Genomic DNA, 25,605 nt, shown 5'->3' on the forward strand with positions numbered 1-25,605 from the left:
AAGTGTACACTGTATAAATATGGCTAGTGTATGGTTTTCCCCAGAAGCATGATATTTCATCATGCGCTTCTGGCAAAAAGGGGATTTTCTGTGGTGTGAGAGAGAGTTGTCATCCAGCACTCATCCAGCCTGCTACGAGCCACTTCCTCTTCCCAGAGCCAGTCTAGTTTTTCATTTATTCAGTTTTTCAACTGCCTTAGTCATCACTTCAAGCAGCTTTATATGCACGAGAGCTGCTCTGCATTTTTGGTGCAATGGCACCCATTTCTGGCTCCTTGGAATCAGAGAGAGTGTTTTTTTTGGCTTTCTATAGCAGAAGGAGGAGTTGTTATGCAAGCTCCAAATCTGGCAGAGAGCCAAACCTGGAAGACAGAGCAAGAGATAGAGCAGCACTCGTTGAGACCTCAGTTCGCGTGGCGCTGTGCACGGCATGTTTTGTAACTTTCCGCATGTCTCCACATCCGAAGATGAGGCGCCTCTTGCCGGACAGGTACAGTTGTACAGGCATCTCTATGATACATCCATGTGGGATGAGATAGCCAAAAGGCACAAAATTATGAAAAGTTTTTTTTTTTTTTAATAATGATTTAGCTTTGCTTCATACATACTGCTGAAACAATAAAGCCAAAGCTGAAAGTTTTTTTTTTTTTTGGGACACACACACACATACACACCATTTTTTCATTCATCACAGTCTTCCCAAATAAACAGTCACTACACTACATCATCAGACAGTGATTAAACCTCATTCTTTTGTCTTTATACTTAGATACTTCGAGACATTTGCATTGATAGGCAGCCGTACGGCGCGATCATTCTGTAACAGCTTTCTTTCGTCTCTATACATAAAGAGACATTTGCATAGATGGGCGAACATAATCACCTGATTGTGTAAATGTGAGAAATGACATTTGCAGGAAGCACCCACTTTTTTCTTATGTCTGCAGTAATTTCTAACATTTACAAAATGAGCCTACAATAAATAATAAGCCTACTTAATGAAAGTAAACATCCATGTTAAATGTTTAATACAAATGTTAATGAAATGAATAAAATTTGAATGAGAATTTAGGTTCAATTTAGTTTTATAGGCTACATGTTTTCATATTTATAATATATTTTGTTGTAATGTGACAAGTGATAATCTCAAAGTTTGCTGGGTTTTATATGAGTGTTTGCTCTTTTTTTTATACTGTGGGTTTTAGTGAAGTGTATTGAAAACAAACATCGTCAACAACAAATACAACACTTCCTCCTCAGCATTCAGCAACTCCACGCGAGACGCCATGTTTGTAAGCCTTGCTATGGTTGTTGAGAATATTACAAGCCAGTCGGAAGTATAAACAAGGCTTAGACACTTCACACAGAAAGTACAAACAGTAGCCTAATATAACTAGAGATGCAGAGATACAAAATTTCTCAGCCGATACAGATAACTGATTATTCACAGTGATATCGGCCGATACCGATAACCGATACCGATAGTACTGCCTTTTATACCTTCTTTTAAATTAATAATAATTAATTCCAAAATTCTCAAAGAAATGCAAATAAAAACTTTATTCTTTCCATTTTAACAAGTTGTTTCACAGTAACTGGTCTCATAAACACAAAACACATTACTCTAATTAACATTAACACATGAACTCAATTCTGAAGATTAAAGTAAGATTTCTTAACTTATTGAATATTATTAATTCATAATAACAAAACCTCCTGTTAGTCTTACATTCACTCACCACAAACAAAAGCAGTTCTACTTCATCATTAACATCAAACTGGTAATATATAATATCAACTTTTTAAAAAAAATATTAACATTAACTGGATATGAAATACACTACTCTACAAATATATTTTTCTGTGCAATATATACTTTTTTGTCAACTCATCTTCATTTAAATCTTTCAGCGGTGTACTGGTGCTTTAATTCAGCGCGAGCAGCGTGGGGAAAAAAATTATTTGTTAGACTCTGTGCCGAATCTCCCGCTTCACTGCTGCAGTGTCTGGTGTAACATTTTAATGCAGTGATTACAAACTGCAGTTTTGTCGTCATTCCACACAAGAGACAACATCTTTACGCACAGCACAAACTTGATGTGTTTTCCCGCCCGTTTTTTATTGACAGGATATAACTGGCCCTATTCATTGGATGAAAAACCACCATTATTGGGCGACACATCGTAGCATCTCTAGATACAACAGTAAAGATATATTTCTGACTTAATTCCCTTTTTATGCATTAGACCTTGTGGCGTTTATTTATGTGGAAACCTGCAGAAAGACCTCTGTTTAGTTGGCAACATCAGGTGAAATACTGTAAACCTTTTGCGTTAACGTTAAACCAAAGTGAATCTGGCACGTGTTGTCTAAATGCACTTTATAAGCGACTAAAACTTGCAGCACAGAGATGAAGTTGGTGTGGATCAGCGTTTACTGTGAACCGAGCCGCTCTAAAGAAGATGGGTGTGTACCAAATAAACCAGCAATCCAGTGTAGATAACATTTATATACTTTAAAGGCAGTTATAAACAACATCCCAGATGTCACTTACTTGATGGCCTCACACATGTCCAGGCCCATCTTCACACAGTTTTTGGCATGGTTAGGTAAAGACTCTGGGAGGCCAGACACACAGTAATAACAGTCCCCAAGAATCTTAATCCTCATGCATTCATTTTCCTACAAAAATAAATAAGTGAAAACAAACAACAAAACATGTCCTGTCATGTTGATGTACATCATGCTGGTTTATGACTGAATGAAACAGAAACATAAGGGAATAAAATAAAGCACGACTCATTATTCTGGATTATTTCCAATTCCAACTGTGTCTTACCTTGGCGATCTGATCGAATTTGCCAAAAAGCTCATTGAGCATGTGGACAAGTTCACCAGGAGAGCAATCGCTGGCCAAACGGGTGAAGCCAACAATATCAGCATACAAAATACTGCAAGGAAACCAGGATTGCATTAGACACCAGCAGATCTTAGGTATATTGCAAGTTATAAACAAAGGACAATGAGTACTTGGTACAGTCAGAGACTATTACAAAGACCTGGTTTTATATTCTCATTAACCAAAATGTGGTATGACATTAAATGTGGTATGACATTTTACTAAGCTGAGCCTTAATATTCAACAGTGCATTATTAAAAATTGAGCAAAGTCAAAATCCTGTCAAGAGAAATCTATGTATGAGTTTATCTTAGCTCGTTTTTCACCATTTTCACTTAAACTTTTATACTTTGAAATAACTCGTTTAGACAGCGACCAAGAAAAATCAACAAATAGAGTTCCATCCTAAGTTCTAAAGGAAAACTACTTTTCTATCGTGTCCAAACTTTTCACTGGTAGTGGTAGTGTATTTTTGTCTCAACTGAAAGAAAACCCTTCTTTTTTTTTTTAAAGAATTTTTTTTTTTTTTTTTGCAGCAACAGCAGATCATTAAACCTGCTTCCCAGCATATCACCCGTTTGTTTTCTATACAGATCAGTTCCTTTCATTCTGGACCAGGTTGGTTTTCTTCAGAACTGTTGGAGTTTTCCTGTTTACTTTGGCAATTACGATTAGCATAATCATCACCTTGTGACCGTGACCTCACATGTGCAGCTGATGAAAGGGCTTGCTATGTTATGCTCATCCTCTTTGATACACTAACCATAAACCCCCTTATCTTGTATTAAAAAATGCTTTTGAGCTTTTGCAGAGTTTCCTAGAAGAAGCTCTTTCTGGGTATACCCTGGGGAAAGAGTGACGGCTTACCAATGAGAGCGTATAAACTAGTCACTACTTCTCTTTGAAGTGCGTTTCTGACCTCCTTGCAAAACAATGATTCCACAGTGGGATCTAGAGTTGTTGCCTAGCAGTTTGGGCAACTTGCCATAAGAACCTATGGAGGATGCAGATATTAAATGGCTTTCACTTAAGACAGCTTATTATTATTATTATTATTATTATTATTATTATTATTATTATTATTATTATTATTATTATTATTATTATTTTACTGAATTTCACTATGGTCAGATGAGTAAGCAAGTTGCATGCATTATCCATAAGCACACAGTTGGCAATGGGACCAAAGTTCAGATACATCATGCTGTTTCCAAAACTAGTATTTGCAACTGAAAATGTGCTCATATGAAACCTCTCGAGTGCTATGTGCATGTAATGGTTAGCCAGTTGTATGTGTGCTTTGGGAGTGATATAAAGGGGCTCCAGTTAAAAGAAGCCTATAACCTGCCATAGGAAGTGATTCTACAAGCATCCAAGAACACAGATCAAAAGTACAGTACCTTCCATTAAATGCCATTCAGTTAACACTCTAGCTACCTCCTGAGTGGCAGTAAGATGAGGGTCATTTGTATACATTTGTGAAGCAACGACATGGAGATCAAAGACAACGCCAGATTATTCGGACTGAATGTTTCGTTAAAAGCCATATGTTCTGTGAGAATTTTAATTGATTCTCAACCTCAATAGAGTACTGTAGCAAGTCTCCTATCCTCAGAAGAGCACATCAACACTGAGTGATTCTCAGTCTCAATAAAGTGTCACTATTTATTAGTGCTGTCTTGTATCAAGATGTGCTATAAATCCTTGTGAAAGCTTTTGACACACAGTCTCCCCTAGTTCTGAAGGAAACCACTGTGGTGGTCTGGAATGAAAGGAAGTAGGACAGAAGGTACAGTATGTAACTGTGGTTCTATGACTGAGTGGCCACCTTGGTCATTTGGGTTGATGAGGACGAGCTTAACATAACAGGGGACCTTTTCTATGCTGCGTACTGTATGCGAGGTTGTGGTTGATTTTGCTATTAGTACTCAACAAAGAAAAGAGCAAACAGTACTACTTCACTAGTAACAAAAGAAAACCCCCTTGCGGTGCTCCACTCAGTTGTTGAAACATGGTTCTATAGAATGTAACTTCCCTTGAGTGCACTAAAGCCAATTGGAACATCTTGTTCAGAAGTGTGAAAACCATTGGCATATTTGATCAGTTCTGGTTGGAAATGGTGATCAGAAGGTTTCGAGATCAAATGCCAGAACCGCCAAGCTGCCATGGTTGGGTTCTTGAGCAAGGCCCATGACTCTCAACTGCTCATTTGTGTCCCGTGTCAATTGTAAGTCGCTTTGGATTAGCATCATGTGCAAAAGTTATGAAGACAGTCTTGTGAAAGCTGATGATATTGTTTGAGAAATATAACCTGGCAAAAAAAATGTATCCCTACTGTAGTTTCTTTGTTGTTTTGTTCACAGAATGTTCTCCCTTTTTAGCAACAACCCAAATCTAACACATCTGATTCACACGTCTGCTACGCAGGCACCAATTTGTGTAATCAGGTGTGCTAGATTTGGGTTAGAACTCAGCAACATCAGTGCTCGTGTTTTTACCGCCTAATTTACTTTCTTCTAATTCTTGAGCTCACCTTAAACAGCTGAAAAAATATCATTATACCAAGTCATACTGGATTAAAATGTGAAATTTTGCACCTTTCTAAAAAAAAAAAAAAAAAAAAAAAAAACCAAACACCTTTTCACATTTCATCTTAAGTACTACCACATGCACCAGAAAGAATTCAGAAATAACACTTTTTCCGTGGGTGATTCAGCTGTGCTTCCTTTCAAGTGTAAATTGAGTCAGTAGGTTCGTTAGCATTCAGCATGAGAGCCGCGTCTGAAAAATCCATCTCTGCTTCAGGGCAGAATGTGAGACATTGTCCTACTGTATATATGTATGCGTGTGTGTGTGTGTGTGTGTGAGAGAGAGAGAGAGAGAGAGAGAGAGAGAGAGAGTCACAGAAAGAGCACCTGACATTTGTGTGCCTCTGCACGTATAAGTTGTGAAAGTTGTTGGTGTTCTCCGCCTGCCCGAAGTTTGGGCCCTGGAGCCGTTGGATGATCTCGGCCTTCATCACACGAGCTATGTGAGCAGGCAGCAGTGAAAGCAGAAGGCGCTCCTGAACATATAGAACACACATTCTTTTCATCTCAGGTACTGCTTCATATTTGGCAAATGTTTAATTCAATTGACTAGGAAATAAAATATAGTGCTTTGCATAAGTATTCACACCCCTTAACATACATTTCCACATTTTGCAGCATTAACACCTGGAACTTAGTAAATCATTTTGCAAAATATATTGATTTTTTTGCTTCCACTTCAAAATTATTGGCCATTTTGTGTAGAGTCATGACATATAATATCAATTAAGCCAATTTCGGTGCAGTGAAATAAATACAGTTCCCAAGATTAGCAATGTCTCCAAGGAAGATGCAAAGAAATTGTGTCCATTGTAAGGGCAATACTATGAACGCAATACTCATGTATTTAATATTGCTTAAATGGCATTCTGCAGTCCAAAACAGAAATTTCAGCACTACATATTATGTAGTTACATCAAACTGGACATGTTACTGCTCCTCGCTTGAGCCGATAATCACATAAGAAAAATGGTCAGAGTAGTGCTTAAGTCTGCAGCTACGTCTGAGGTCTGAATACTGATGTGCTGCAGCCTGGTATTAAATCACTACTTGCACTGAAGTCTGAATATGGCTCAATGGTCTTAACTAATAAACCATACAATATTCATTACTATAATATTAAACATGACACAAAACAATACTATTTTCAGCAACTCTTAATTAAAGCAAATGAAGGCAAACTCTTAATAATTTCTTGGGACAGAAAAGTCTCTGGAAGCCCATTCAAAGATATTACAGCACTTAATCATTGATCCAAGTGAAAAAATTAAGCATTCCTAAGGAAATGAGGTTAATTTGATATCACACTGTCTGCTAGTCAGCTTTTTTAATGACAGATGAAGAAAATTCTCTGGTTAAAGTGCTGCCCAAAGCCTAATTTCTTACTAGGGGTGGTTGACAGACTATAATTAACAATAATACATAATAGCATGTAAAAAGCCACTCAGGATTATTCACTTACATCGAATCTAATAAAGACATTAGCGACAAACGAGTTTTCAGAGGGTGATTATAACGGTAACACTTAAATTACTGTAAGCACCAATACAACGATCAGTGATGCTCAAAGGGCAGCAAATAGACCATCAAAAGAATCAGAGATAAAGCATATGAGCAAGTGATCCATGGAGCCATTGTCCAGAAACTAGAAGGATGTTTCTGGATGGTTTGGTCCAGCCAACAGGGGCTGTTTGACCTCTTACACAGAACAGTCAGCTGGAAGGTAGCCATTTTTGTCAGTGCCAGCCTCCCAAGCTTGCAAAAGCAACAGTGAGGTTCAGTCAGTATTGTCTTCTCCCAGGTTTCAACATCAAAAAGGAATGCTAGAATGTTTATATCCTGATGACAGATTTATTTTCACTAGGTCTGGGTGCATCCCAGTGCATTTTTGAGTCACTTTGCGTGAAAATGGTTCAAAATGCATGTGCTGTCAAAAAGTTGTCAATATTTACACAGGAGGAAGTTACTTGTATCCAGAGTTGATTTTCTCTGTGATCATTAATTTAGATTCATTTTAAAATGTCCTGCATGTAATTCATGTCTCTGAAGTTGGCAGATTTTTCCTGACTGGATGGGTCCATGATAGGGTTTTTCAATAGCGCCTAGTCCACTGCCTTTAGACATAAGCCCTTGCCTTTATACAATACTGTACTAAACCAAATAACGGTCATGAAATCATAGTGTCTGAATGTGTTTTTCTCACACTTTTAATTTGCTATTATTTGTCAAATAAATAAATTTTTTATTGCCAATGTTTTTTTTTTGTTGTTGTTGTTCATTTATTGCACTCCCCTGTACAGAAAACATAGTCATGGTTTGAAGGATAAGCTGCCTGATTCATCTGCTACACTTACAGCTCACTGTAAGACTGTTCATGATTCTGTCCATAAAACTTTAATTCCTTACAGTGTGTCTGATTAAGATGCTATACTCTGTGTGAAAACTTTTAAAGATGTTAAAGAGACAATTACTATTACTTAATCTTACCTTTATGCATTTATTATACGACACACAGTTTTTTTTTTGTTGTTTTTTTTTTTTTTAGTATATTCACAACCAAAATCCAAACATTTCAGCGTTCTGTATTGTGGTGACATCAACTGTCAGCTCCTTGTTCAAGTCGATCACACTCGAGGAAAATCGAAGAAGAAAAATTGTCCAAATAGAGCTTTAGTCTGTAGTTATGTTTGAGTTCTGAAAATTGATGCTTAACTCGACTCTGAATGTGACACTATGACTGGAGCACATCACGCAAACTGCACGTAAGGGCCGCCTACTAAATGCACACTTTATAAGGTGAAATTTACAATATAAATACCACTGTAAAAATGGGGGAAAGGGCAAAAACGTTCCGCAGCAAAACGACTAATGAATAGGTTCTCAACCTTGGGGTTACCTGAGGTGTGAATGGGATCACAGGAAAAATTTTTTACCAAGCGTTATTTATAAGGTAGTACAAAATTCATAATATACTTTGCATTGTAACAGTGTGCACTTGTGAAAATCACATTGTGTTAACGAACTTTATGTGATCCTGTACATTGGTAAGAAATGTTTTTTTTACATGCATTTTACAGATATTTTGATTTTATATGTACTAAATCAGTGCAAGAAATAGATGCTCCACACCACGACGTGAGCGGGTCATAATGCTTTTGGTGTTTAATGAGCTTTTACGCTCATCGATTTATTAGGTGAAATGCAATACATGAACCTGATTAAACAGACAAACCCAACCATTAGCTAGCAGTTGTTTAATAGGACACAGGGTTCAGTCCACTTGTGTGTCAAATCAAAGTAACGATGACACAGTCCTGGTCCTTTCATTAATGTAGAATGCAGAGCACCTGCAGTTGTCGGCTCTTAAACACAATGTTCGTAAAAGCGTCATTAAATGTCTAAATATAAAGAACCCATGTGCTATGAACCCATGTACTTTGATGAATAACAATGAAAAGTGATGTGCAATGTTGCATGTTGGACTGCATGTTGGAGTCGACAAAAGAACTTTTTAAAGATGATTTTAAAATCCAAATGTGAATTTGTTTGTTTTCTAAAGACGTGCATTTTCAAATATACAGTACCAGTGTAGACAAAGCCCAAGCTACTCCCGAGTCTAATAATCTAGGAGGAAATATTTTAGAAAAGTTGTTGGGAAACCTCAGTTCTACTTGCAAACCAACAGTCTGTGTATGAATAGACGTGGAAGGAAGAAATTGTGTGAGCTGTTAGGAACTTCTAGATTCTATTATGCATTGTTAACATTTTATAAGAACCTCCAGGCCACCTTGAGCAGAACAGAATCAATACTGCATGAAATGAAAAGGTCATCAGGATTATAATGCCAGAACTACTCTTATTTGTCCTTCATGTGATCTATCTGGGTTTTTTTTTTTTTTTTTTTTTTTTTTTTTTTTTTTTTTTTACTAAATATCCAGTTAGTACAGGAAGTTTCAAGGAAAAAAAAAAGGATTCACAGTTTTACGATACTTTTCCCTCCTAACACTTTTAGCACCTCGTTTCAGATAGCAGGCTATGGCTGTTAAAAGGGTGAGCAAGTCAATGGATTGGATGGTGTTTGGCAGCAAACCTGTTGCCTCTTCTCAAACTCCAGCTTGATGGGTAACTTGATGCAGTTGCAGGTGTCATGGTAGGTCTGCTTCAATGCGAGCTCCATCAGGTGTTTGTGGTATGCGCCTGCCATGTTCCCACAGATAAAGATGATTATGTTGGCCAAAATCTAGGAGGGAATATAAACACAAACAAACAGAACATAAGATGAAATATTCCTTTACCTGGGACAGTACCTACTATATATGTGTGGCGGTCTTGGAGAACGGTTCACAAGGCCCAATTTCCTGTTGACTTGGAATATTACAAATATTTGATGGAGTGAATGGGTTCAGGTAACAAGGTTGAGTGAAGATTGTGGAACTAAAATGTACAGTGCTACCCTTAAACTTAAAATCTGGTTGTGCCACCTTTAGCAGCAATAACTTCAGCCAAACACTTCCAATAACTGGAGATCGGTCTTTCACTTACTTCTAGGACTAGGATTTACTCATGTGATCATTGAAGCCTGTACATTCTCCTTTAGGATTTTCTGGTAGAGAAAATTCATGTTTCCCTCAATTGTTGCAAGTTTCCCAGGCCCTGAAGCAGCAAAGCATCCCCATACCATCACACTCCCACCACCATGTTTGTAGGTATGATGATCTTTTAGTGGAGTTTTGTTTTTGGTTTACCCCAGATGTTGTGGGACCCCTGTCTTCCAAAGAGCTCCACTTTCGACTCATTAGTCCATAGAACATTCTCCCAAAAGGTTTGAGGGTCATCAAGGTGTGTTTTTGCAAAATTCAGATGAGCCTTAATGTTCTTCTGGTTAGCAGTGGTTTTCACCTCGCCCTCTTCCATGGATGCCATTTTTTCCCACCGTCATTCTGATGAGTCATGAACAGTGACCTTTATTGATGAAAGAGAGGCCTGTAGGTTCCAGTGGTTGTTGCTGTGCTCTTGGAGGAATTTTGGAAGATCGGCCACTTCTGGGAAGGTACATTAATGTGCTGAGTTTTTCTATTTTGAGATACTGTCTCCTTTGGAGTCCCAGAGCCTTTGAAATAGCTTTGAAACCCTTCCCACACAGATAAGATAAGATAAGATAAGATAAGATAAGATAAGATAAGATAAGATAAGATAAGATAATACTTTATTAATCCCCAGATGGAGAAATTAGGGTGTCACAGCAGCAGTCAAAAAAAAAAAGACAAAAAGAAAAGAAAGAAAAGTTAAAAGAGATAGTAAGGAGAACACTATAGGGATATATAAAGAGTACATACAGGATGTATAAATATGTATAGACATAAGCGCAAACTCTCTATACATTATTATATATTATATAACTATATATAACTATAACTATAACTATAACTATATATATATATATATATATATATATATATATATATATATATATATATATATATATATATACACACACACACACACACACACACACACACACACACACATACATATGAGCAGTATATACAGCAAGCAGCAATGTACAGTCCAACTATGCAAGTAGCCCATGTACATATCGCATATGTACAATACTATATACATATTGCAGCTGTATAGTATGATCAGTGTGGACATATAACAAAAACTTTGAAGCAGTGATGGGATGTGTGAGCAGTGCAAAAAGTACAGTATGATACCCATATGAAAACAGTGTAGCAGTGTATTTGTAGTGTAGTCAAAAGTCAAAAGTAAGGTAAGGTCAAGGAAGGGGGTGGCTATTCTTGTACAGTCTGATGGCTGTCGGCACAAAGGAACATCTGAAGTGTTCCGTCTTGCACCTGGGGGGGATAAGCCTGTGGCTGAAGGTGCTCTCCATCTGCCGTAGCTCAGCATACAGTGGACAAAAAATGGACCTGATTTAGTTTATTATTCTCTTCTCTGCCACTGTCTCCAGATTGTCCATTTTGTGACCAACAACAGAGTTGGACTTCTTAACCAACTTGTTGAGTTTGTCAGCCTCCCAAGTCTTAATTCCACCTCCCCAGCATGTCACAGCAAAGAACAGCGCACTGGCTACTACAGACTGATAGAACATCTGTAGTAGCTTTCTGCTCACGTCAAACGACCTGAGCCTCCTTAGAAAGAACAGTCTGCTCTGTCCCTTCTGGTAGAGAGCTTAGAGTGTTTTCTGACCAGTCCAGCTTGCTGTTGATGTGCACTCCCAGGAAATTGTACGAGTCCACCATCTCTATTTTCTCCCCCTGGATGGTAGTAGGTTTTGGGGGCTTCCTGTTTTGGCGGAAGGCCACTATCAGTTCTTTGGTCTTGCTGATGTTGAGCTGAAGGTGGTTATCCTCAGACCATCTGACAAAGTTGTCCACTACGCCTCTGTACTCCTCCTCCTTTTTTTCACTGATGCAGCCCATGATGGAGGAGTCATCAGAGAATCTCTGGAGCTGGCATGTACCAGAGTTGTAGCTAAAGTCAGAAGTGTAAATGGTAAATAATAAGGGTGAAAACACAATTCCTTGAGGTGCGCCGCTGTTGCACATCACCACATCTGACAGGCTGCCAACTGTGGTCTGCTGGTGAGATAGTCCATGATCCAGGCCACCATGTCGGGGTCTACCCACATGTCCCAGAGCTTTTCTGCAAGGGGGGGGGGGGGTTTGATGGTGTTAAATGAAATTGAAAAACATGATTCTCAATGTGCTCCCTGGCCTCTCCAGGTATGAGTAAGCTCTATGCAGTAGGTAGATGATCGCATCGTTCATGCTGATTTGGGTCCGGTATGCAAACTGCAGCGGATCAAGGGAGTCACTTACGATCAGCTTCAGGTGCCTCAGGACCAGTCTCTCAGAGGTCTTCATGACATGTGAGGTCAGCAACACAGGTCTGTAATCATTTGAGGTACTGGCATGACTTTTCTTGGGCACCGGAACAATTCTTGGGCACCTTTTTCAGCCTTAGAGAAAGATTGAAGAGGTGTTGAAACACACCTGCAAGCTGTGTACACAGATTGAGCAGCCTGGGGTTGATGTTGTCTGGGCCCATAGATTTGTTGATTCGGAGCTTGGATAGCTCCCGTCTCACCTGGCTTGATGTTATTAATGGGCTGGTGGAGGGGGAGGGTGTCATTGGGGTGCCTGTGTCTGTGATGATTCCTGTATTGTCCTCATCATCAGGAGTGTGCGAATGTCCATTTGAGCTCTCAGGGGTCAAATTTGTTGAAAAACCAGTTTAGCTCATTTGCATGTTCCAGGATTGCCCTCCATGGCTGGTCTGGAATTTTGTGTTTGAATAATGCATTTTAATCACCGTCTTCCTCATCATTTCTGGAATTTCTTTTAACTTTGGCATAGTGTGTTGCTGGGTAAGACATTTGAACCAACTTCATGCTGTTGAAAAAGTTCTGTTTAAGTGTTGAATGATTGAACAGGGTTTGCAGTAATCAGGCCTGGTTGTGTCTAGTCCAGCTGAACCCCATTATGAATGCAGTTTCATAGATTTGGGGAATTTTTCCTTTAATAAAATAACATTATTATTTAAAAACTTTATTTTGTGTTCACTCAGGTTACCTTTGTTTTATCTTAGATTTTGTTTTAATTTCTGAAACAAATTAATACGAGATATTCACAAATACAGAAGATTTCAGGATGGGGCAAATACTTTTTCACAGCACTGTACATTTTTCATAACCTAGATGAAAGGATTTTAATGATAATGCAGTATTACATGGAAAGTGCAGTTACTTATGTATAAAATGTATTTTACCTGGTGTACCTGATGTTGTGAGATTCCACAGATATATAAATGTGCAGGATCAGGAGGTATAGTTACATTTGACAGCAATGTTCAGTCTGCATTTTTTATCCCCCTGAGTTAAGTTCTTGTATTAAACATACAGAAAAGATACATTCTTGCATCTAGACATCTAGCTATAGAAAAAAAAACTTCTACTTAAGATAAATTTGGCAACCTGAACTACACACACAAGTGATTTGCATAATCTGAATCTTAAATTGCTGGGCTAACCCAACTCTTAACATAAGGAACTTTCCCCGCTTAAATATTGACGAAACTTTTGAATACAAGTCTCTGACTCTGAATGCGGCCCTTTGTGCAGATGAATAGCGAATAGAACAGCAGGTTCGATATGGATGAGTTACCCGGGTTTCCCGTTTATCACAATGCTTCCCTTGTTTCAAAAGAAATCAGAAATGCCAGTCTCCATGTTGCATTGCACTTTTCTGCATGTTGCTTGTGTATAGAGCAAGATCATATGATGTCTCATTTTACAATTCACATTTCATCAGGAATACTCATGGGGTTGATGACACAAATAGGTCTTTTTACCCCTTCCAATTCGCTATCCAAGCCCCAAGTTTCAACGCATGACTATTTCTGACCAGAACAGAACAACAATCCAATCAAGTTCTCAGCTGGAGTGAGGCACAGTTATTGGCTTCAGTGTTAGCCGCCCAGAAAGAGGAACCGCAGCTGTCGTTCGCCTTTCTTCACCATTTCATCCTTTTTTGTTCAATTATCTCCCTGGAAGGCTGTGACTCTGAGTCTTCTGTGCCTTTTATCTGACGCCTCTTGCCTTCAGCCAACCTTTTTAGCATTGCTTCTGTGAAGTACAGAGCATCAAAGGATCACGTCCACTGGGTATAAGTCTTACTTTTTTGTTGTCATTTTATTTCCCTCAGGGTTCGAGGGCGAGAGCGTCAGCCTCGTATAGATGGTTTCTCCCGGAGCCTTAAAGGCTTTTTCAGAGCCGGGATGAGTTAAGAAGTAATGGATGAGTCATTCGCAGTGAAGCACAATGCAATGATAGTAAGAGTCTCGCTGTGCTGATTGACAGAGAGCTGAATTTACATGACTCAAACACACATAATGTTCACACTTTGAGTTACTGTCATGTCAAATTAGGTTGTGAGACATTGAAATGTCCAGACTTTGCGATATTGACATGGGAAAAGATACAATGCAAATTGTACTGACTTACGTCAAAGAATTTATAGGTATTTACACATGCAAAAATTTATGAACGGTTAATCGGATCTAATAGCCTTTATGATGTTTTTTTTATGGGAACACGATCTACAGTTCCTGCTGTTCAAAGAAATATTTATTTAATTAATTTATTTTTTGAGCTTGGGTCAATAATCTGGACGCAGTGTTCCATCAACCTATTTTGCTGATATGGGGAAGTTTATACGTCTGTCCATCATAAGCCAAGCTGAACTTTTGAACAAATGTTGCTGGCCACAGGAAGGATGGCTGAAAAGGTAAATCTATGACTGCTTTGGGCTAGGCAGCCAGGAATGGGGCTCGTAATGACCAGGAAAAGAGGTTAACAGCAATAATATACTGTGGACTGTAAATAATTGCTGTGATTTTCATAGCTAAATTTTACAATAATATCCTATATTATGAACTTACAAATAAATGAGAGTAATATGGAGGTGTTTTCAGGAACAGTTCAATCGTTTCCAGCTAATCACTGGAAATGAGCGCTTCCTGAAGAATTGTGGTGTCAGCCGGAGTAAATTATAAATGATATCTGTGAGACACAATGTCCTAAAGTATGTATTCCAAGCAGCTGTGGAAAAAAAAATCCTGAATGCCTGGATACTAAATCTGCTTTTTGGATGTCCAGACTAATGATTTGTCTGGCCCTGTAGGCAAACAAGTGGTAAATGTTAGGTCAAGCTCATTTTCAAGCTACAAGTTACACAAACAAAGAAATGAATTTGTCAGCACTAAGCATTTTAGACTGTATGTCTTCAAGCTTCAAGTTTAAAAAGATTTTAGTTTTGCCACTAGAGGTAAAATTAATTTTTGTCACAGTTTACACATACAATATTATATCAGTAGTGTATTCTGTTATAATGAAGTAGCTGCTGTGAGGAGAGGCCTGAATCAGAGGCGAGGTCCAGGTCTGACACTTCAGTCAAGTCCACAAAGTTATGTAACATTATTTTCTACTTCAAATGGAAGCCCTTTTTCTTTTCTTGTTTAATGAAAAAGGCAGTTGAGGGAATCATTCCTGAAGCACTGCATGAATATTTAAAGAATAGAATCATGGGGTCTGGACCTGAATTTGTCCTGCATGCCACTCGGTAAGGGTTTCAGTGCTTTCATTTTTTATCAGTTGTGATAAAAATTTTATCAGATTATCATCTGTGGTATAAGAGCGATGAAACAAACAGCTCTGGGGTGGTTGACTCCACTGAGTGTTTGATTTCTTTATGAAGTACACAGGAATTCATTTCTTAAATTTGTACTTCAATATACGAGAAATGTACTGGACTTTAAATAAAATGTAAAAAAAACTAATTTTCTACGTCACCATTGGGGTTTATCTTCCTTTCTTTTCACAGCACATACTGTTTTTCGTGTGCCAGCAATGGCCTTGATACAAAGATATCTGACAGGTGAAATCTGACAGCTCGAGCTATTTTAAAATTTATGACAAGGTGTTAAAGCATGAATGCTGACAGAAGTCCGTTGGATATTGGACCAAGCCATTGCTAGGCCATTTGATTATTCTAAATGGACACAAGTATGTTATGAGACTTGATTGAATTTTCTGAGCAGCTTTAAAACTAACAAACAAATCAGGTGGCCCTGATTTCCTAAGATACAAATAACAAGTATTTTTTTGTGTTTGCAGTTTAGTTTTAATTAATGTGTGTGTTTGAGGTAATTGACAAAAATAAATATTATGACAATAATCGTGCGGATGATGTATTGTGCAAACTAAGGGTTGAAAGCAATACGCAAATGAAGTTTTGAGTGTGGTGTGTTCAGATCTCAAAGAAACTCTGAAAGAAGCTCAAACTCAAGTATAACTGCAATTAAAGGCAGTGAGACATGTTTAAAAACATAGATGAAGAGGGTGTAGACCTGAGCATCTGTTTAAATGCTGTCCACGTTGGATATGCGAATGCGTCGTGAATATCCAACACTAATTTTTCCGCATAAATAATAAGTTATTGTTTTGAGAAACATTCTGTTTTGGAGCACTAAGGTATAATTAGGTGAATTTAGATATTCAGAATTAGTGGATGGTATTATTTTGTTGTTGGCTAAGTGAAAAAAATGGGATTTTGCAAATTTAATACATGCCCTTCATTCATGATAATTTTTTGAATGCAAGCTCTGTTGGCAAAGTGACTGTCAGGTTGCAGTAAGTCACACTATGGGTGAAAAATGAATTAATTTGCATAAATGCCACTGTGTATTTTGAGGTAGAAACATCTTAAATTGCCTAGTCATTAAGGCAAATGTGCAAAATTGTGCTTTAATTAAAAATTTCATGGCTGAGAGTGTGAATCTGATGTGTAACATGTTAAGGGGGGGGGGGGGGGGTAAATAAATAAGTTACAACACAAACTATTTTTGTACTGCATAAATTAGCATACAAATTTGGTTAGATAATTGTTTTGAGCAAAATTTAAACTAATCCAGACTTATGCAGGTCAACAACCATCTCTCTCTTGTGTTGAAATTAAGGTGAATTTGTTTGCATTTATTTCATGCATTCTTTTGAGGTGTCAATAATTTTGAGCGAAAAGACTATACTATTTAACTTTTCTATTCATTAGTATTAATTGATAAAGCTGTTCTTATGACAGTGGCATTTGTTAGGGGACAGTTACATATTCCCTTCAATTATGTTGTAGAAAAGTTGATAGTAAAATTAAAAGTCAATTTTTGTCTGTTTTTTAAAAGTCGCTAATATTTCTGTTAGTTAATAATTCTCAATTGCATAAGCCATCCTTTGAAAATAAAATAATAAATAAAAAATTACAAAAGCTTAAGCTTAGAACAAATAGTGACATGCCAGAAGCCAATAATTAAGTCTCCATTTTCTCTAAAACATTTGCATATAATAATACAAATGCAAAAATGAACCTGTGACATTAATGTAGCCTGCAGTAAACAAACAGAGCCTGCTGCTTATGAAATTTGTTGCTTCACAAGTGAGGAGTCACTTGACTGCAAACAGCAAAGCTTTTCATTCTTCTGACTTCTGACCACAGGCACTGATACATAGAAGTTCATAACTTGGGAAAACCTCCGTCTTAATAGTTTTGGCGAAACGTCCTGTTGAATTATAGACTCTAACGTCATGCACTTCCCCTTGACCCCTTTTTCAAGCAGCTCAAAGATGAACCCAAGCAGCTGTGCTTCTGAAGAGATTCTTCTAAAGAAGTTGTGAAAGCACTTAATCTAAACAGAGTGTATGTGACCTCAGGTGAACTCACAAAGGGCTTGAACATATTTGGCGACTTGTGTTCAAAAGTTATGTCAATATATGCGCTAGTTTCTTTTATTCAGAGTTGGGTTACGAACCTGCTTAATTTGAATGGGTGCACCATTCAAATTATTAAAATAACATTTGTACTTCATGCCTCTGAGGTTGCCAGGTTTGTCTTGAGGAAAACAGCCGAAACATGGTTTTTCAAGAGCATCCAAACCACCGCGTCTAAACACAAACCTTAAAACCCTGAAAAATATCAGGCATAGGAAATTAACTTTCTAGATTTTTCTGACAGGCACTGAGCCCAACATTTTGCTAAACAACTTCATAAAAGCATGCCAGCAAAGTTGAAGTTGCCGATGGACACACATTTAGTGAGTAGCAAAACCTCTCACCATTAGCAAAAGCTTGCCCTTTATCTTATAAGCTAATGTTAGCTGGCTAGTTCACTTTTGTATAAAGACATTGGCTTGATTCTAAACCTTCACCGGCTCTGCCCTGGTTGGCAGGTAAAACGATCTAACAGCATTATTGAATGCTTGATTCTGATTGGTCAGAATGTTTCAATTTAATTTCTTTAACAGCAGCTGTAAGGAAAAATAAAGTTTTATAAAACAGTGGATATAAAAAAAAGTCTACATTCCCCTATTAAATTAGCATTTTTGTGATTTTTGTGATTTTCCACATTCCACAGAAACCTTAATTCAAGTGAACAACATATAGAAAAGATCTGAATTGACCAATCACATTCATTCACAGTATGGGCTATGGGGTAGGAGTGCTAGACAGACGCCTTTTCTCATGAGAAAAAACAAAAATAATTTCTACCCCACCCTAAATTTTGCCAAACCATGTGGCAAAACTATTTAGCACACACCAAGGTACAATGTGAACCATGGTTGTGGCAGCATCGGCCTATGGGGATGTTTCTCTTCAGCTTGGATTTAAAGGTTAAAAAAATAAAAAAAAGATAAGACAAGAAAAGAAAAAGATCTGACATGATTCATGGTTTGAAGGATAAGCTTACCAAGCACTTATCTGCTATGTTTGCAGCTTAAAGTTCATTTGTAACGTTATCCATTTTTAAAAATCCTCATGATAAGCAGCATTTCTGATTAAATGCTTTTTCTCCTCTGGTGTCCTTCCTTGCAGAAAAAGAAAACCTTCACAATTCTTCACAATACTACTGTCAGATACTGGCGCTGGAATTACGACGGCTCCCGATTTAAGCCGATATCGTGCAAGAAAAATCAGAATCCAGAGTAACTGAGATAAGCCTCTGCTTTTTTTTTTTTTTTTTTTAAAGAAAATTCAGTCAACCTTCACTAATGGGAACGAAACACCGCTTTAGTTTTCTTAAAGCGCTTGTTGGGAAAAGGCTCAGTGCAGGCCTTCAGTGGTGCAGACCATCTGTTCACATCCCTGGTTTCACAACAATTATCGATTTGCAGATGGCTTGCTGTCAGCTAGCAGTTAACACAGTCAAGGGTCGTATGTTTCATAGTGCAACACTCATGAAGCTTTTACTATAGATGATGGTGCAAAATTTGTAGAAGGGAGAGCAAATGCATTGCATTTAATAATAAGAATAAATGCTGTAAGTGCTAACCACATCCCTAACCTTGATTTTGGTTTGTGTGAATTATGTGATTATGTATGTATTTACTGCAGCTATAACATTTTTGTTTATTTATATGTATTTTTCCCAGATCTTATGAATTAAGAACAAGACAGAATAATATCAATAATTATGAATAATTTCAATGTGGCCAACATGCATAAATCGTGTGCTCAGCAGGATATTAAATCAATGTAAAATGTTTACATTTTGTAATACATAAATAATTCGATAGGTTAACTGTATATATGCATCAATTATGTGTAAATATGTACTATTGATTGAACACTTATTACTTAACCATATAAAGTAAACTACTAACTTATTAATGCACTTATTGCTCCCTTTAATTTCACCTATGCATTTGCAAGTTTGCACTCATTGTCATTTGAGAATTTCCCCAATGATTTAACCAAATTATTCGAGGAGGTGTGTGCTAATCCACTTATAATTAATGAGTTAAAAGGTCATTCAGAGAGCGGGTGGCGCAAAAGGTCAAGGTTGCTGAGACTCTCCTGCTGATATGTTAAGAGAGAGAGATCAAAACACTAGAACACACTAATGAGGACCAAACAAACATTAACAAAGTGGTAGAAATGTATATCAACACGCTAGAACATCACTTTCACAAGTTTGTGTCTCCCCTATTGTTTCAAGAAAGAAAGACAGGAATCAGTATACAATAATTGTTGTTGCTGTTGTTGTTGTTTTTAAATAAAGCAAAGGAAATTTGCATGATTTCCCTTTATCCCTCCGAGATCTGACTCGCATTGAGCCTCATTTATCCAGCTGGATACAAACAGATCTGTTCGTGCGAGCGTTTACACAAGAAATTTGGTGTTCATGAAAATCCTGTAAATTCGGAAAGTCTTTCATATCTACTCGTGCTCCTGAGTGTGTGTAAATTTACAAATGAGAAGACTTGCAAATGTATACCTTGATGGATCAGCTTCAAATCATATCATTTGTAAAGGAGTTGCTGCATGGATTACGTGGTCGATTTTCAATCACTTTAAAGCACATTCCTCCTCCATCCCTAACCTGAGGCGGTTACAGCATGTCTGCACCTCTTTATGCGCTTGTAAAGCAAAGGTTTCTGGCATACACGAGAGAAATTCAGCCACTCGTTTAATTTACATAACAAGCTTTTTCACCTTTTTATATTTAGCAGTGACATTGCATATTTGCAATGTCCTCCACTGCTCTGAGCATAGCGTCCTGCTTTTCCAAGATTTCACTTAGAAGACTCTTGGTTTCTCTTCATATTGTAGCATTTTCACATGCTGGGACTCCTTTGGCTACACTGCTATATGCATTTTTTTTTCTTGTTGATTTGAGTCACTTCTAATTCTGCCTCTGTGAAATTCTTGGGTTAATTTTTGGCCATTTAGTAGTCATTTTGCACTTTCCACTCTATGAGCGTTGCCTTTTATGGAGTTCTGTGGGCGTCACTAAATGCAAATCAACTGTACCATGCACACGGCTGGTAAGTTACACGATGTGGCATTTATGAACATATCTACAACCCCAATTTCAAAGAAGTTGGGACAGTAGGGAAAATGCTAATACAAAGAGGAGTGGTTTGTAATTGTACTTTGACTTGTATTTAAACAGAAAACATATAAAGACAATGTATTAGATATTTTACTTAATCAACTGTGTAGTTTTTTTTTTAAGCTAAACCTTTATTTTGAAATTGATGCATGCAACACATTCCAACAAAGTTGGGACAGGGCAATTTAATTTTAATTTAATCTAATAGTGATGTGAGAAATTGAAATAAGAAGGTGATGTGAAACAGGTGAGGCAATCGTCTAATCATAGTATATAAGGAGCCTCCAAAAAAGGCCTAGTCCTTCAAGAACAAGGATGGGTTGAGGCTCGCCAATCTGCCAACAGATGCGTCAGCGAATAATCCAACACTTTGAGAACAACATTCCACAAAGACAAATCGGTAGGATTTTGGGTATTTCACCTTCTACAGTGCACAATATAATTAAAAGATTCAAGGAATCTGGTCAAATCTCTGAGTAAAGGACGAGGCTGAAAACCACTTCTGAATGGCGTGATCTCAGATGTCACTGTCTTAAAAACCATCATGAGTCTGTAATGGATATCCTGACAATGGCTCGGGAATACTTTGGTAAACCTTTTTGTCAGTCAATACCATTCGTTGCTGCATCCACAGATGCAAGTTAAGGTTTTATTATGCAAAGCAGAAGCCATACATCAACACTGTCCAGAAGCACCACCGACTTCTCTGGGCTCGACCTCATCTGAGATGGACAGTAGCACAGTGGAATCGTGTTTTCTGAACAAAACAGCCATCGGGTTCTCCGGTCCAAAGAGGAAAAGGACCAAAAATAATGTTATCAGCGTCAGGTCCAAAAGCCAGCATCTGTGATGGTATGGGGGCGTATCAGTCACCATTGCATGGATAACTTGCACATCTGTGAGTCCACCATTAATGCAGAAAGATGTGTACACATTTTGGAACAACATATGCTGCCATCCAGAGCAGGACAACACCAAACCACATTCTGCCCAGATTACAAGCACATAGTTGTGTAAGCAGAGAGTGTGGGTGCTACCATGGCCTGCATGCAGTCCTGACCTGTCTCTGATTGTGAATGTGCGGCGTATTATGAAGAGCAAAATAAGACAATGAAGGCCCCGTACAGTTGCACAGCTGAAGAAATCCATAGTGGATGAATGGGGGAAAATTCTAAAACTTGCTAAACCTAACTTATGGTGTTTTCACTCGGCGCCCAAACGCTTAATAAGTGTTATTAAAAGAAAAGGTGATGTTACACAGTGGTAAACAGTCAACTGTTCCAACTTTTTTGGAGTGTGTTGCAGTCATCAGATTTAAAATGAGTGTATATTTTCAAAAATAAAATAATGTGTTAATAATGTATTTTCAATATAGTATAGGGTGAATCGAATTTCAAATGACAATTCCATACTGTCAAAGAAAATTAGTGTCTCCGAAATTTTTGTAAATCCAGCAGAAATGTTTAGTTCCGTTTGTTTTGTGTGCAATTAAGCGGGTTTTAAAAATAAAGTACTTTTGATATTACACTGATATTACACTTAGTATATTATGTATATACGTTTTTTCAAAGCTGTGATACAGAGCTTATTTTCTTTAGACTAATCATATTCTTTCTCAGTAGTACTCCACAGAATGCCCTGTCATCTACATTCATGCACAGGGGACAAAAAATAAATTGCCACGGTGGAATTATTGTCAGTGCTGCAAATCTTTTTATTTGTAGTTGCCCAGTAAACAAGTATGTACAGCAACCAGGAAAAAAATATTGACTTTTGTAAAGGAAAGCTCATGGGAAAGGATTTTAATGGACAATGGACACTAATGCAAAAATAATAAGATTTTTTAGTATGTTATGAACAATGAATGTTAATGTATTTCAAGGTGAAATCTCATTATAGTGAGCTGGAACAGGCAAAAATAAAACCGTAGTTTATTTAGCAAGTGCTGTAGGTGTTTTAAATTATTTACCTGAAATATGCATATTAGCTGTTTTGAAGGACATTTTGTTTAGAATTAAAATGTCTTATACTGTTACGTACATACTTATAACTGTAAGGTAATCATCATGAAATCATAGACTCACCCTCATTATTGTCTTCTTGTATTTTTTTTTTTTTTTTTAAGACAGAGATCCCTGTGTGGAAAAGGAATCAACGTCCAAAACGTTTATTTTCCATTCTATTTTTAATGCACTATTTATTTATTCAACGCTTTGTAACACCTACATTTCATGTTTGGCTTAACAGAACTCAAAAGCAGTTAGGCATTTCCTCCAATTCATAAATATTCATGCCTTTTTATAAAAACCTGAATGAATCCCAAGAAAGACTGTGTCCAACGCCCGAAACCTGGACCCGTCCTCCATTCCTCAATTTTGACAGGAAGACGGATCCTCATGTGATGAATGAATGGTAATGGGTTTAGTGTATGAACTGACAGTCCATGGTACCTGATGGATAAATCCATAGTGGAAGTAATCAACAATGGACTGGTATGGTGCATTTTCATACTTATCAACATTTACATTGCGATGACAATATGTTAAATAAATGGCTCCTTAAAGACAACTTCACCATATCAAGTGGAACCTTTTCTTTATTAAATAACAATACATTGTTTTTTATCCGTTCATCAGCCTTAAATTACGTAGAGCCTCTGTCCTTGCATAAACTCTCAAAGTATTGTATTAGTGCATTAATATATATCTGAAAGCTTTTGAACGGAATGATCGGTGTAAAATGACGCTACCTAAGATATTTATGTATCACAGAAGGCAACATAACAATTTACCCCAATAATCCTGTTCAAAAGTTTACACCCCTCTCCTCTTAACGCATTGTGTTGCCTTCTTGAGCATCAGTGAATGTTTGCACCTTTTGTAATAGGTATGTAAAATCATATAGCCACTCTTGGAAAGGGGGTCAGATATGCAGAAGATGCTGGAAAAGCAAATACTGTGCAGAACCTGCAGGATTTTTTTCTGAAGAACAGTGGGTAGTTTACTGCTCAAGACAAACAAGGGACTCATGACCAACTATCACAAAACATAAACACAGTCATTGATGATATATAATCCAAAAGAATCAAGCGAATGTAAACTTTTGAACTGGCTCATTTGTGTAAATTCAGTTATTGTGTCTTGTGGACTATATGTAAACATCTGTTTTTGTGTTATATGTTCAGGTTGGTACTAAATAAAAAACAAAATGCAATTTTTATGATCCCTCTTAAAAAAAAGGATAAAAATTTTGCAGAATCTATAAGGCTTATGACATCAACTGTATTAGATTTAAGGCCTCCAATCTAACATCACAAAATGCATGTGATATACCTTTAATATTTGGAAATGGCCACTTTTACATAACCATGGAGACCAAAAACTCACTGATTTTCTCACTGTGAACTTGCAGGTGCTATTGAATTCTGAACCATGCAGGGGAAAATGCATTTAACAGCTAAGCATACTTTTGGTACAGAAATATACATTTCTGCATGATTAGAAATGTGTGAAAGAGTACATCTGTACACACACATCAGGCAAAAAAAAAAAAAACATACTTCCTTGTTTACTCCAGAGAGCCCTTTCAAGTCTGTTCATCACAACTCTAAAGAGCACATTAATAATCCCCCATAAACCCTGTAGGTTTGGAGTAGTGGGTAGCTGACATCTGTTACTTACTCCCACATAGACGAGGATTATTGCTCACACACACAGAGTCAGCGCCCAGATAATTAATTAGCACCCAAAGCTACCGCACATGATGCATGGTGTGAGAGGCAACAGGTGTTTTCATGAAATTATACATGGCAGCTCAAAGAGAGTGATGGAGGTACTCTCGGGATTGATATATTTAGGTTAGTGCCGCAAAGCTGAAAGATGCATTGAAAGGCGACGTTGCTTGCCCGAGTCATTGGGGAGGGAATCCAGAGGTTGCTTGCATTAAGGCAGATTGGAGGAGGAAGTCCAAAGAATGAGAGCCTGCAAGTGCTTGTAGTCTGAGAGAAAAAAAAAAGTACTAAACTGAACTGAGCTGCACTCTGCACAAAATTTTAATGTTTTGATTTAAACTGGGCAGTTGAAGATTATAAAAAAGACCAAGCAGTGTTTTTCATGACATGCTTTTCTGCTCACCACAGTTGTAAAGGGTGCTTATTTGAGTTACTGCATACGTCCTCGAAACAGTCTGGCACTTCTCCTTTGACATCTCTCATCAACAAGGAATTTCCACCCACAGAATTGTCCCAAGAAAAATCAAGAGATCAACAGTTTCTGAAATACAGTACTCAAACCAGCCCATCTGGCACCAGCCACCACTGCCCCAACCCCACCACCCTCCAAACTGATGTTCGGTGTGAACATGTTTGATATAATTTAAGCTCTTGGCCTGTATCTGCATGATTTTATTGCACTACTGCAGCATCATTGGCTGATTGGGTCATTGCATGATATAACCGGGGTACAGGTGTTCCAATTAAAGTGGGCAGTGAGTGTTTGTTTCAAAATGTGAAATATTACAAATGAATGATAAACTTTTTAAAGGCATCTCCAAATCAATTTTAATAACAACCTCTTAAAATGTTTATGGATTTTTTGGCTGCCTGATGCTGCACAGTTCACATAATTACACAAAGTATAATTGGTTGTTAAGGAAA

General features: G+C 37.5%; 1 protein-coding gene across 1 annotated transcript in view; it reads right to left on the minus strand.

The window, feature by feature from the left end:
* The window catches only part of adcy2a (adenylate cyclase 2a), a 196,991-nt gene that overhangs the window by 39,365 nt on the left and 132,021 nt on the right, over window positions 1-25,605 (minus strand). The window contains exons 4-7 of the mRNA XM_017480514.3: window positions 9,578-9,727; window positions 5,815-5,963; window positions 2,840-2,951; window positions 2,555-2,682 (exon numbers count right to left, since the gene is read on the minus strand). Coding sequence (XP_017336003.1) covers window positions 2,555-2,682; window positions 2,840-2,951; window positions 5,815-5,963; window positions 9,578-9,727 — 539 coding nt within the window. The remainder of the gene's footprint in view (window positions 1-2,554; window positions 2,683-2,839; window positions 2,952-5,814; window positions 5,964-9,577; window positions 9,728-25,605) is intronic.

This window comes from Ictalurus punctatus, chromosome 1, assembly GCF_001660625.3.
Source record: "Ictalurus punctatus breed USDA103 chromosome 1, Coco_2.0, whole genome shotgun sequence".
NCBI lineage: Eukaryota > Metazoa > Chordata > Actinopteri > Siluriformes > Ictaluridae > Ictalurus > Ictalurus punctatus.